This window comes from Sus scrofa, chromosome 18 (genome assembly GCF_054392235.1).
Source record: "Sus scrofa isolate SSC_HxYL_T2T_F1_AM1 chromosome 18, Sscrofa_HxYL_maternal_Yorkshire_Landrace_v2.0, whole genome shotgun sequence".
NCBI classification, from domain to species: Eukaryota; Metazoa; Chordata; class Mammalia; order Artiodactyla; family Suidae; genus Sus; species Sus scrofa.
The window spans coordinates 40,383,956-40,399,212 of record NC_139400.1 but is presented as its reverse complement, the minus strand read 5'-3'; the positions used below and the strand labels follow the sequence as shown (position 1 = coordinate 40,399,212).

At 32.4% G+C, this 15,257-nt stretch overlaps 1 protein-coding gene across 41 annotated transcripts in view; it reads left to right on the top strand.

Moving 5' to 3' along the window:
- Positions 1-15,257, top strand: part of FOXP2 (forkhead box P2) — a 549,648-nt gene that overhangs the window by 387,773 nt on the left and 146,618 nt on the right. For 29 of the 41 annotated variants that reach the window (XR_014833058.1, XR_014833057.1, XR_014833059.1 and 26 more), the window contains 1 exon segment: positions 4,505-4,594. The exons of 1 other annotated variant lie outside the window; for it this stretch is intronic. Coding sequence is in view for 26 of the 40 variants with exons in the window: in XM_085004682.1 (XP_084860808.1) it covers positions 4,505-4,594 (90 nt within the window). In the remaining 14 variants the exon portion in view is untranslated. 41 annotated transcript variants of the gene reach the window in all.

Sequence of the window (15,257 nt, the reverse complement as noted above, 5' to 3'; positions counted from 1 at the left end):
TTTCATAAGAAGCCTAGGCAGCAGTGTTTTTCTCAGAGATGAATATCAACATCAAATATGCTTCTGAGTGCTTTGTTATTTATGTTTCAGAGAGATTTTGTAGCCTTCAGCTCTCAAGAATGTGTCACGCTGTGCTGTTTATACATCGAAGATATTAATGGGCGTAGATGTCATTTTTCATTTTAATGTCTCAAATGCAACAGGCTGATAGGTTAAGCATTCCTATTTTTATGGGGAGAGATATGAGTGATGTCTGTTTTTTTCCCAAAATATACATATATTTACTTTGAAAAAAAGAAGTTATTTATAAAGCTCAGAGTATTCAATGTTTTTGGTTTCACCGGGTGTTTTCTAAACTAGTCTCAAACAACTTCCGGTGCAAGTTTTCAGTGTTCTTCAAGAAGAATAAAAAGTATTGTTCTACCAGATTACAAAGTCTTTTCACTCTTAATTCTCATAATGACCCAATCTTTAGAATTACTCTCTGTCTCTGAGGTTCGTAACTAGTATAAAGTTATTAATACTTTTGAAGAGTAATATGCTTAATTATTTGAAATGACACAGTAACTATTAGGAATGATGTTTTCAGAAAGTATTTTATAGCAAAATGCACTGAATTCTGGAAAAGATATTAATTCCCACACCTCTGCAGCCTAACAAAAAGCATACTTTTATTATAAAGATTTTTATTCATATGGTAAAGAGAAGATATGTATATATTCATATATTTATTTATATATATGTGAATGACTGGGTCACGTTGCTGTACAGCGGAAATTGACAGAACAATGTAAATCGACTAAAATAGAAAAAATAAAAACCTAAAAACAAGATTTTTATTCCTCTCTTCAAAATAATATAGTCTGATTCCAATTTTTAAAGTATACTCTCTTAATTTTCTTTAGCTTTGCTAAAATTAGATAACATCATTAAGTGAAGTGCACCCTTAATTCAAAACAAATGTGTTTTTGGAAACTAGATATGGTTTGGCTGTCTTATAAACCTCTTTCTTGTTATTCATTTGCATCAGACTCAGTCAAATTAAAATAAATTTTGTAAACATCTTTTGCCTTTTATTCTAAATTAATTTTTTGAGGAAGGTGATCATGTAAATACCTGTATGGCTCATAGAACTTTATAAATGGCCCTGGAATTTATCTTTTCTATTTACCCATTGAAGTGGACAAGTAATTTTCAAATTAATGTTTTATGTAACTTGACACCTAACACCGTGTATTGATGGTAGTATTTTATCTCATGATGTTTCATCTTTTGAGTAGCTACAATAATAAATTGCAAAGATGACCCAAATGTCTCTGAGCAATTGTTTATTTAAAATCAATCCTAAAATGTTATCCAGAATACTGAAAGTAAAAATGTCATGTGATGCCTGCAGTTAGAATGCAAACTGCCAAAAATTTCTGCTTATGAGTTTTAAATCATCCTGATCTCTTGGAATTTTTGGTTCCCCCATCTCTTATGTTTACCATAGCAGTCTCCACTGCTACTGAAAGAAAGTTGATATAGGCAAGTGTTTCTTTTTCATAGGAATTCATATTGAAAGATGATTCTTTACTCTTTTGAAGATGATTATAAATGCATATAAACACTAAGGTACTTTCACAGTAGAAACGTGTTTTGGCTAGCCATCTTGCGGTATGCCATTATTATTATGCCTCCTTTAAAAAAGGTGTACATTTTTTTCCAGTGATGTTTTCATGAGCTGCAGTTTTAATATATCCAGTTTTCTAATGTCTTTCTAATAGCTACCGAGTGTTTCATATTCCATTGGGTTACTTGTTTGGGTTGTGCTGAATGAATACAGTGTGGGTGGTGAAGTAGATGGAGTCCTAGGCTTAGGTGACAAGAGCCTTAGCTTCTGCAGTTTCTGCTACTGGTCTGTGGTTTTAGTCAAGTCTTTGAAATCCTGGTTTTCAGTTACCTGTCTCCAAGATGTGAAAGCTCAGCTAAACAATTTCTGACATTTTGTCCAGCTTTAGAATTCTTCAGTGTATTAGTATTAACTGCTCAGGTGATCAGAATTTTATAGGAGTTTAGAGCTCCATCAGGTGTTGGTGAAGTCTGTAATGAAATCTAAGTCAAGGATGGTGGGAACATATAGCAATCAAAACAGTGTACATTCTGTGATAATTCTGTTTAAATACAAATCCAGATTATAAAAAGATTATATTGTAGTTTCCCTTTTAAGTTCTGATAAATAGATGACCTCTTTACAGGTAAAAAATAATTCATGATGGTGCCAGAGGTTTCCTTTCCTTTACTCATTGTTCTCCTTTACCAGAGCTTTACTCATTGCCATCTAATGGTTCCTTTGATGGCAGAGACAGTATGACACACTGGGAATTCACTCTGGCCTGGAAGCCAGGAGACCTTGAACAAAGTATTGATGACTCTAGGCGTCCTTTTTCTCATGTGTTAAAATGAGAAGGTCCGATTGGACAATTTTAAGAGTGCTTTTAGTCCTAATCATTCATGATTCCAGGATTCTGAACTATGTTCATTAGAAATCTTTAAAAATTATAAACTATAGAATTAAATATAAACTAAATAAGTTTACAAGTATTATATATTATATATATAAAATAAACTGATAAGCTAATTTTTCAAAAGAAAAATTACATGAAAAAATTAGGCAAACTGTGTAGCTTTTGGCATCAAAGGGGAAAATAGTTGATAGTTTTGTTTTTTGAGAATTTCGCATAGATACAGCCTAAGTCATACTATACTAATTTCTATTTGAAAAATTTCATTTGTCATTATTTTATGATTTGCCATTAAAAAAAGAAAGCTCTATTATTTAGGATATCAGGTGAAATTTTTTCAAACTGTGTTTTGTAATAATACACTATTTATGGAATTTTTTTTCCTTTGGTCCTTTTTTCAAAATGAACTTTATAATCAAATTGCCTGAGATGGAATGTACATTTGGGCTGACTGTAATTACTTGAAAAATTTAAAAACAAAAGGGAGATTGTCGTGAGTGAGTGTATCTCCAAATGTAAAAAGTCTGCTTGACAAACTATGCCAGATCCTGCTATGGGAAGACAAATCAATGTTGTTAGGAGATGTGCTAGGGCATTCAGTTTGTTTACTTTGGTTTCTATGTCTGCCTGCCTTCTCAGAAAACTTGCTTGGAGCCAGACTGTAGCAGCCCTCTCTCTGTCTTTTCATAATTGATCAGGGGATGACTGCCTTCCCTGAGGGTTAAGACGTGGCAACTTTTTCTGTTTGCTCAGCATCTCAATGCAGTAGTTCAAACATTGTTCACACCAGCTGGCAGTGTAATGCCATATGCACATCTTGTCAAAGCAACTGTTGTCATGGATACTAGAAACTCTCTTAAAAACCAGATCATTGATTCCAATCAAAACTGTACTTTTTTTTTATCAGCTTAGAATCTTAATTATTATAAAAGAATATTGATCTAAGATATTTTTCCCATCATGAAAAATTCACTTTGTATTCTAAAACAATGAATAACAAAGTAGGGCAATGATTTATATTAGTTTTGTGGGTTGAAAAATTTCATCATTAATGTTTATTGAACTCAGTTGTTAAGAAAAACAATGAGTTTGTAAAATAGAGGCTCTCAAAAAGTTGTTTTTATATAGTTTGTACTGCTATCTTTAAAACACCTCAGTATGTATTTTTCATGACATTAGTTTTCATATGGTAAGTTTATGTAGTCCACTCACCAAACTGTCCCTCCTCCAATAAATGAAAGGCTTTCATTAATTTCTTATGTTAAGTTTTATTTTCCTCAGTGGGAAAGAAAACATAAAAATAAATGAAAACATCTTCTATTTTGATTGGTATTCTGTCACACATAGAAACAAACCTGATTGGTTGAGTGGTAATTTCTTTGTTCTCTGATTTTGCTAAGAATGCAAATGAAAACCACTCAATTTTATTTGGCATAAAACTGCACTTTATTTTGTCAAAGGAGAGGTTTCCCCTTGAATTGTAAGTACAAAAAAAGTGTTTTTAATCTTTAGTGAAAATCCTTATTAATTCACTTTCAAGATAATCTGATGTTGATTTGTCAAATTTAATTACAGCTTCCGGTAACACTTGAAGTCTACTGCTTTTGCTTTAAAATTGTAATATGAAAATGCAAATCGAATGATAATTTAAAAGGGAGTGGGCATTTTAGTTGAACACTCAAAGACAAGTTCCTTGTGAAAATGAGGTTATTGATGCAGTTTATGATTTTTTTCCTCTTTGAGTACTTTAAACAAATTAACTTTATTTTCTGCTAGATTACATGCATCTCCATTATTTTAAGTAAAGTTGCATATATCTGTTATGTGAATTTTTTTTTCACATTAGAAGAATTAAAGTATTTAATGATTTTCTCTAGAAAGGAGCATGGGGGAGTGGGATTCTCATACATTGAAGCCTATTACTGTTAACCAAGGAATGACTGATAATCATTTTACCTTTCAACAAAATGTTTAGATATTGCTCACTTTTCACTTTCTAGGCTCTCCAAGCAGCAAGACAACTTCTCTTACAGCAGCAAACAAGTGGATTGAAATCTCCTAAGAGCAGTGATAAACAGAGACCATTACAGGTTAGTAAAGTACTCCTATCTTTGGGGTCTTACTTTAAAAAATGTTCATAATGGTAACAGATATGAAGACCCAGTTGTGTGTATATAAATATATAGAAAATTGTTACATTTGCATATGCAAGTAATTTTTAATTCAAAAAGATAACTCATTTTATCTTCTCAAAAGAGGAAAAAAATGATATTCTATTAGCATAGATTGCAAAAGTTTATAGTGTCACTTATTGGAAAAATTATGTAGGAACAACATTTGGTATACATAGGCATTAAGAGTTTTGTGTAGAACTCCCTTGTGGGATTTTAATGGAATTTAATTCACAAACAGGTTAAAATGTAAAATTTCTTCTTTAAAAGCAAAATCATAGTAAAATGATAGAGAACAAAGCAGTCTTAGACAACCCTTTTGTAATTGTATTCAAGTGACAAATGCAGAAAAGCTCCAAGGTTGCCAAAAACAAAACAAAACTGAGTTTGCCAAAGAGTTATTGCTGTTGCTACAGTTATGAAAATACATTCTGGAGTTTGTTGTCTTACTCACTCTGTTTGTCCTGTGAAACTGATAATATGTATGTCTTTTAAAGTAACTTTTTGTTAATATAATATAACCATTGTTTTATATAATCTTAACCAAAATATGTAGGACATCAGGGGGAAAAAACATTTTTAGAGTGTATTTTTTAAATGTTTGGAAGGTAGAATCTGGAGTTGCATAAACATCATTCAAAATAGTTATCAGTTCTATTGAAAGATAAGCAATGCTTTTTTTCTAAATCATGTGTTATATATATGTCTAATAAGGCAAGCTTAGGTTTTTTTTTTTTTTAAGTATACATCTTTCTTATTGCTTTATTTTAACAAAACAATCTTGAAGAAAAAAAATTTTATGGCCTAGCTGTCTTTTTATTTTCAGGTGTACTCTCATATACTAGTAAGTCAGTCTTACAGGATGACCTGAAGCTTAGTTTTGTAACAGAATTATTGGCTACTGATCTACACAATCCAGCAACTACTTACTACATAAAACTGGATTAAATGCATTGTCCCTAGACAGATTTGAGATGAGAATATACATTCTTGCAAACAAATTCATTTGTGAGGGGTGGATGGGAAGAAGGGGATCTTGGGGAGAGGGAATGTGAAGTACAGTGTCTGCCATGGGTTGCAAATGAAAGTTATATGAATCCGCCTGAGTTTAAGATTCATTTTAATCTTTTTCTCTTTTAAAATAAATATCACATACTTTTGTTTTAACTAATCAGTTATTCCATAGTGAAAACTTTCCTTACTATAATATCCCTCCCCAAGTAATAACAGTGATTGGAGTATTTCCATTGAGTTATCTGATTCCATGAGAGCCTCTCCATACAATTAATATGACAGAGAAAAATTTACATAGAAGTCACAGAAGATAGCAAGTGAAAGATTTATCCTCACTCTGGCTTCAGACTGGGAATTTTGCTGTCTTGTTGGTATAGCAAAGGAGATTTAGATGCTGGTAGTATAAGCCCAAGTAGGAAAGAGTTTATTGTTTCAGATATCTGAAAAACACTGTATGTTGTCCTCATTTTTTAAATCATTTCTCTTGACAAAACAGGCAAAATAGTTAGTTGACCCTTCTCCAAAGCTAAATCCTGTAGAAGTTTCTTTATGGCTGGTTACCAGGGTATCTCTGGAAAGAATGGCTAGGCTTTAGGTTTTCTACTTTCCGTTTTTTGTTGTTGTTGCATTGGAAGGCAAAATGTGATACTTTAACTAAAATACACATAATTTTTCTTGGAAATATTAATTAATATTAAAATAAGAAAATATTGCTGACATACCAAATGTTGTATAACTAAAATTTCGAGAACGCCTCAGTTTTGTTGTTTTATCACCAAAGAGTGATCATTAGTATTATAAATACCTTTTAACAACTCTAGTTGCTAACAATTACTACAAACTTTCATTTTGTCTCTTATATTTAGTGTTTTGTGATTCATGTTATTATGAATATATATCCATTGTACAGATTATAAAACTATAGCATTTTATTATTATTTTGTAATTTTAATTGGATCTCATGTCAAAATGTCATGGGAATAAAAAGTAGATTTTTATGAAAAAGAATTTAAAAGTAATGAATGAAGATTTATTTGTTCACCAAAATATACACTGCAGTTAATGTGAGTTTACAATTTTAGTATTTCATAATACTTGATAAACTTAGCAACTAGAAACATGCCGGGATTGTATTAAAAACCTAATAAAAATCGAATAGCATTTTATACTAGTTTACTCATGTTGTCAAAAGGGGATATTAGTTAATGCCTATCTTTGCATCTGCAAATACTATTTAACATGAGTTGCACTATTTGTCACTTTCGTTAAAGAAAAGGGTAGGATATTTTTGTTAAAAAAATTGACCATGAAAGTAACACTTTAAAACTTTTATGATTCTCTCTCACTGCCCAGTTCTTTTTTTACCTAACTAAGAGTTTAACCAACCTTTCACAATAGAGCTGATGTAGATTATCTTTTAGAATTAAAAAAGATAATTGAAAATGTTTCAAAATTTGTACTTGCAAGGCAAAGTATTTGGTGTTAATAATTGAGAGTGGTAGTTTATAGTTTCTCAGGCATAGCATATTTTTAGAAGACCTAAAAAGATATTATGTGGTTTTCATTTTAATATACAGTTTTGATGGAGAACAGTTTTATAACATTTGAAAGAAAATACAGATTAAAAAAAAATTCTGTTTTAATGGCTCAAGTCACAAGAACAATATCCGGTTGCTTTGTTACATTCACCCGAGTTTCTTTTAAATGTTTAAAAGTGGTGGCCAGATTTGAAGTGTGACATGGTAGAGAAAATATTTCTAGCAGACTAGTATTTATCTACTATTACTTTTTCATTTACATTTTTTCAGGGTTTTGTGCTACAGAAGGCACAGATATTAGCATATCTACTGCAAAATGGAAAGAAAAAAATCACATCTGACAAGCTTGAGTACCAATTGTAGTAGTGATTTCACTTTCATGTATAGATATCTGAATATATGTATTTGAAACATGTTTATATGTTCTATTCATTACATGAAAAACTAACTGAATAGGTCCAATCAAGTAGGTACATTGATTAATGACATATTGATGAATAATATATAAAGATTGTGATGCAAATGGGAGCTGATATTAACCTAAGCATTACCAGATGTTTCTTTTTTACATTCTTCCTATATATCACAGAAAACATAACCTAATAATAGCTGAAGACAGCCTCTCATTTTAATTTGTTTTATTTATCTGTGTCTACTGCTACTGCCTAGACTTGATGTACTTATAGTGTTCCACAGTGAGAAAAGTTAGCCAAAGAGAGTAGGTAATACTTTCCGTTTTATGAAACTCATTTCCAGATTTTTAAGAAGAATTAATTCACGTGCACACACATACACAAACACATTTGCATATACACACATGTGCACTTTCATAATCTATAACTTAAAATTTTTTGTGAAATACATTATCAATTTTCTAGCCTATAACAAATCTACTTAATTTAGTTTAGGTATGAAAATTGGTCGCATTATTGTTCTTGTTACATTTACAGCCATGAGACAGACTTGTGGTTCTTCAACAGCTGTGCAGAGCAGAGACGTAAATTTAAGGTAAATGCCATTGCTTTGATATCTTAGATGAATATTAGTATATAGCCTTGTAATCACTTCCTTCATTGAGGTTAATATATAAAGTTCTCTTTTTCCAATAGATAATTTAATTTTTTTTTATAATTTTGTGTTAAATAGTTCAAGAATGGAATAGTGAAAAAGAAAAGTGAGTTAAACCTAGGGGTCTTATTCTGACTCTGCCACAAGCTAGTTTCATAAGTTTGAGGGATTCATTCAACACCTTTAAATTAAAGATATTGGACTATCTGATGGACAAAATATAATCTGTGGTTAAAAATTTCACTCTTTTTAAACTAAGTGATAGGCATCGTAATATTTCAAGAGTAGCTTGTGTCTTGTTGGATATTAGCTTTGCATTAAGAGTTATGTTTGTTTATTTTGTTGTTGTTGTTGTTTTCAGTTATAGAGCAAGTACTTTATGAACATACTATAGCCAAAAATAATACTTTGGAATCAAAGTATCAATTCTCATATGTATGAAAATCATAGTGAAAGTATCATTTTATATAACATGTAAGGAAGCTTTGTAGTTCCTTGAGATAATTTAATAAATTGCTTTTAGGAAAAAAATTAAGCTACATAAATAATTATTTTACTTCATATATTTGCTTCATAATCTACATTAAAATATGTTGGGATATAATATAATTTAACAAATCCTCTACTTTACTCCAAAATGTTAAAATTAGCACTTGTCAACAAAACAAAACAAAAATCTCCAGTAAACTAATCAGGATTTATAAAACGTAATATTTTATAAATATTTCCAGGGCAAACATCAAAAATAAAGTGTAAAACATGTAAATAATAAAATATTTTTCTAAGGAAAAATACTAACTCTGTGGGTTATAGAATTGGACAGTGATAAATCTGTTTTAGGAAATTATAAAAGTCCATACATGCAGTGGTAAAGAATTAAATTGAATATTTCCTTTTCAACATTAATTTCTAATTTCTAGCCTATAAGAATTAGAGAGAAGCTAAAGGACATTTTATTCCAAATACTGAAAACAACATAAGCAGGAAGTCTGCAATATGGGTTTGAGTACTACTACTCAAACTACTGTGATGCAGAAAACTTAAAAAGAAACTTTAAAAGGTGTATTTTGCTATTCATAGTTTCTGTGTATCAAAAGATAAGCAGTAAATCTAATGTATTGGTTTTATATCATAAATTTAAAAAAAAGTTTAAATAAAAAACTACTAACAAGGACACACTCTGCCTTGGGTGACCCTGATTTTCCCATTCCAATAAAGAACTTTTAATAGGCATCATGGAAAAGACAGTTTTGTAAGAATGTAACAAAATAAAATCATCCCTAAAATATTATAATGTTGCCACCTGTGGCCAGCTGCACAAGGCTGACACTGTGGAGGAGAGTCTAGGACACCCAGTCCATCATCATTATGTGTGCTTATGGGGAAAATGATCTACTCATGGCATGCAATAGAAAGAACATGTGTTTGGGGGTCTGAAGCCTACTTTTACCGTCAATTAGAGTAACGATCTCTTGGATCTCTTGAAATCCTTTTCCTTGTCTCTAAAATGGAAATAAGAACACTCACCTTGCAGGATCACTGTCAGGACCAAAAAGTATACATGCAAAGTAACCAGTATAAATCCTTGCACTTCTAATGAATTAATAGATCATTTCTGTTATAATCAGCTCCAAGGAATTTATATCTAATCCAAGGTTATAAGAAATATTCTAGAACATGGTTCCCTTTACTTGGCCATAATTATCAAAATTCACTATTCGCTATGATATGAAGTATGCCTAACTTATAAGAAAGCAGCAATGAGTGTTTCAGGTACCCCTGGAGTACACCCCCCTGCTGTATCCTGCAACATGTGGATGTCACACTTGCCACACATAAACTTAGGCGTTAATGTTGTTCTCCCCTACTAGACTGTGAGCTCTTTGACAGCAGAGTTCACGAATGTCCTACTCACGTCTGGTACCTAACACAATGCTTAGTCAATAAAAGAGCTCAAAACATGCCTGCTGAAACAAAGAATGAGGAGGAGAATTGCTGCCTGGAGAGTGGAAGGAAGTTGAAGGTGGGGGAAACTTCATTCATTCAGTGAAATCTGAGTATTTATCATGTATAATATCCTCTGAGACTTAGGATTTGGTTGAGGATACAGTAAGACTTGCACGTAAATGTCAGGGCACTATGGATGTGCTGTAGGAATCAGAAAGGCAGAAAGTGTTATAAGTATTTTGTTTTATTGAAATATAGTTGACTTCCCTCATTAGTTTTAGGTATGCTACATAATAATCTGATATTTTATAGATTACACAGCAAAGTTATTCTAAAATATTGACTGCACTCCTTGTCATGTGCATTGAATCTTTATAATTTATTTTGTAACTAGTACTTTGTACCTCTTAATCTTCACCTATCTGGCCCCACATTCCACTCCTCTCCCATTTGGTAAGAAGTAGTTTGTTCTCTGTATCTGTGAGTTTGCTTCTGTTTTGTTATATTTGTTTGTTTGTTTGTATTTTTAGATTCCACTATAAGTAGAAACATACTTACTTCACTAAGCATAATACCCTCATGTTGTCACCAATGGCATACTTAATTATTTTTATGGCTATATATCTCACACATGTATATAATATATGCATGTTTGATATATATACATATCATATGTATACACACATATATATGTATATATGTACATATCTATGATGTGTGTGTATATATATGTGTGTGTGTTTATATGTATACACACACACACATATATATGCATATACACATTTCGCATCTTGTTTATCCTTCACCTATTAATGGACACTTAGATTGTTTCCATAGCTTGGCTATTAAAATAATGCTATTATGAATTGGCATATATCCTTTTGAATTCATGTTTTCATTGTTTGGGATTAAATAACCAGGGATGGAATTTCTGGATTAAATAGTAGTTCAATTTTCAGTTTTTTGAGAAACCTCCATACTGTTTTCCATAGTGGCTGTACCAGTTTACTTTCCCACTGACAGTGTATGAGAGTTTCCTTTTCTCCGTATCCTCACCAACACTTGTTATTTCTTGTCTTTTTGATGATAGCCATTCTGACAAGTGTAAGATGATATCTTGTTTTGGTTTTGATTTGCATTTCCCTGATTATTAGTGATACTAGGGCTATGAGCCATTTTAAAAGGAAATTATTAATTCAGTTTCAAGTGAGTAGGGAAGGCTTTGTAGAGAGGCAGCATCTATATTAAGCTTAAGGAAAGGGAATTTGGTAGAGAAAGTAAAGGACAGTTTTTGACGGAGAAATTTTCAAAAGATGTCATCAAAGATGTAGAGGTAGCAAGTTGTGAGGTCTAAGTAGTTTGTTTGACCAGCCTAGAGATGTCACACAAGGAATGGATTGGAGGGCTAGAAAAGTACACGATCAGCTATATAGAGTCTGAAATGTCAAGCTAATGAGTCTGTACTTTGTGATTTAGGTAGCAGAGGTTGTTAAAGGTTTCTTTGTTTTTGTTTTGTTTTGTTTTTAATGAGAAATGGCACAATCAAAGCAGTGCTTTGTGGCTATCTAGGCAACAGAGGATGCTTTGGGGGAAGGGAGTTGTGGGAGATCTGGAATAAGGTAATCTTCAAGAAATCATTTAGGCTGGCATGGCATGGATTGAGCTTTAGAAATGTTGAATTTGAGGGGGTGGCAAGAAAGTAAATTGAAATAACAAGCTTTTAGAAAATTAAAGGTTTAACAGAGAGGTCAGAACTAGAGACAAAAATTTGTGAAATAATCCAGAAGTGATAGATGAATCCATGGAAGTGGAGGAGATTTCTGAAAAAAAAAAAAAAAAAAGATAATCTACAAAGAGGAGCTCACTAGCATCCACAGTTTTTAGAGTGAGGAGGAAAAGAAGGGAAAAGAAGACTCAAATAAGCATGTATCTTATTGAGGAAGATCCAGGAAAGGGAGAGTTTTTAAAACATGGAGTTTGGAGTTCTCTTGTGGCACAGCAAGTTAAGGATTCGGCGTTGTCACTGCAGCAGCTTGGGTGGCTGCTGTGGTGTGGATTTGAGCCCTGGCTGGGGAAGTTCTGCATGCTGAGGGTGCAGCCAAAAAAAATGATGAGTTTGTCACCACATCAAACAATGGCTATGAGGGTGAGCATTTTCATACAGGCAGTGTTGAACTGCAACATGGATATTTTCTAATCCCCCTCTTTTTTTTAATCCTGTGCCAGTAACTCTTAAAACCTGTAGTACTAACATGATGATCATTAATAAATGGAAAAAAATCTTACTTTAACATAAATTTTGAATAGAAAGTAGATAATTAATATACTTTTATTTCTCTGATGTCTCCAATCACATAAGTAAATGTATATTGAATATATAATACTGAGTCTCCATAGATTAAATCTGGGAGAAAACTGCTTTCCTGGAGGTCACATTTTCTCTTTTCTTAGATACCCAAGTACTTGTCTCTCTGTAATCCATTAGGATTTTAAGTATATATTCCCTTGACTTCTCTACCTTAACTAAAGTTAGAGAGAGAGAGAAATAGAACATTAATATTGTTAAGGGAGCTCTCCATAGGATTTAAGACTTAGGCTGTGAATTTTACCTTAAGAGGTTTGGAGGTGTTGTACAAGCTAAATTGAATGACAGAGTGAAGAATAGTGTCAGTACATGATTAAAGACAAAAAGTGAAATTATCTTGAAATTCACTTACATTTAAGATTCATTGTGTTCTCTCTGTGGATTCTCTTCACATCTATCATCCCGCAGTCCACATTTCTACTGATTTTTCTTAAAATTTCTCTTCTATCATCACCTTTTTTTTCACTATAGTTTTTCTTCCTCTGTCATTCTTTTCTTTTTTCTCACCATGTAATCTTGTCCATTTTAATCTCAGTCCCTTCATTTCTCATATTGAGAAAAGTGACTTTAAATGTCTGCAGTTGTTTAATTCTGTCTTATACTAAAAGGTATCCTAAGATGTGATTTAACTAACAAAATAGTGAAACTATGTGACTTTTACAGTCCAGTAACCTATATTTAGTTCTTTTCTTACTCCAAGAACAGCTTCCTTTATGCTATTTTAAGTTGTAGTTTTAGTATGAAAACAGCTCTCTACTCTTAAATATCTCATCTGCTTAGGAGGACCTGGGACCACTGAAGCATTTCATTTAACAGTAGAAATTTCCTGTTACCAATGACATTTATAGGTAACCCCTTCAAAGACACCATCAGAATGGTGTCATCCCTCCTTAGTTTTTTTTTTTTTTTTTTTTGTGATATTTCACAGAGAACTCATTAAGAAATTCAAACCAAAATTGCTTGGGATGGTTGTATTAAGTGGCCAGGTTTTTGTTTTGTTTTGTTTTGTTTTTGTCTTTTTAGGGTTGTACCCACAGCATATGGAAGTTCCCGGGCTAGGGGTCAAGTTGGAGCTGCAGCTGCAGTTCTTGGCCACAGCCACAGCAATGCCCAGATCCCAGCCTCATCTTTAACCTATACCACAGATCATGGCAACACAGGATCCTTAACCCACTGAACAAGGCCAGAGATCTAATCTGCGTCCTCATGGATACTAGTCGGATTTGTTGCTGCTGAGACATGGTGGGAACTCCCAAATGGCCAGTTTTTTAAAGCAGATCTTAGGATGTGCTGATTATGATTATTTTAGTAACAGTGAATTTGGAAACACGGCATTTGGAATGATCAAACAAAAGTGTAATGAATTGTTCATTCAAAAATATTTAAGTCACCCTACCTTAATATGAAAATTGTATAAGCTCATTATAAGGGTTTAACATGATTTTTAAGTTAAATTATGGTTGGGCATTAAGTTACTTTTCCCAGAGGCACTTAATAAATGTTAATAAATTGCTATCGTATAGTAGATTTTTTAAGATGAAAATTATGTTCTTTGATTAGATGAGGATGAAACCACTCATGAAAACTAATTATAGTTAGTAGGCCCTTGACATTCACAAGGTATGCAACCTGAGATCTTCATGAACCCTCAAATTCAAGAAATTTCCAGTTCAAAAATATGGAGAGGTCTGTGCTGTGTTTCTTCCAAAGACTATCCTTATTCTGAATCAAGCTACTATTTTCACGTGCAAAGTGTAACCCAAGTTAACTTTCCAACTTTCCTCCTTTTTATATCCAGTGACATCAGAATATAACCTGGGGTACTCCTTCAGAATAAAAGTTACCTGACATGATTTTGAAGGACCTAGGATCCTTGGTATAAAAAGAATTCATAGAAATTCAGTAAGGAGTAGAGGCTTTATTTGAATGACCATTGTTGATTGGTTTGACCCAGGTATTCTGAACTTGGTAGTTTATCCCTCAGATTAGAAAGACTCTGTTTAGATTCAGCTCACAGTTGAAGGTCTTGAATCACATCCAGCTTGGCTAAAAGTATTTGGCAATTATTTTAAAAGAAAGGATTTGCTTGATCGTGCCAACTGTTATAGTTTTGTCATTACAGACATAGAACCTGTAGGACCTAGTAGTTAAGCATTTTGATAACACAAAATAGACAGACAATTCCTTTGCACAGTATATAAATTCTTACACTTCTAGTGCTAACACTCGCATTGCTGTAAAAACTGCCACCTTGATATCGTCTACTGCTAGTGCTACTGAAATTCTCAAGTGACAAACCAAGGAACACATTGAATACTGTGTTGTGCTGATATGAGGAAAATCCATTGACTCACAGAAAAACTGTAGTAAATTCTTCAATAAAATATTCTTTAAAAACAAACAAACAAAAACACAAAGGAGAAAATTATTCTCTCTATTCTACCTTCTTCTCATAGAACCAACATGTAATAGACATGTAAAGCCTATTAATTAGCAATTAAATCTGATTCAAGTTCTAGTTTCTCAAAAATATGGCATCATTTAAAGTTTTTTCTTTATTTCAGGAAGATTTATTTCACTTAATCAATAGCCATTACCACTCCCTTACACAGACTTAAGAGTTCACTTAGGCCAATACCAGTTTTTAAAT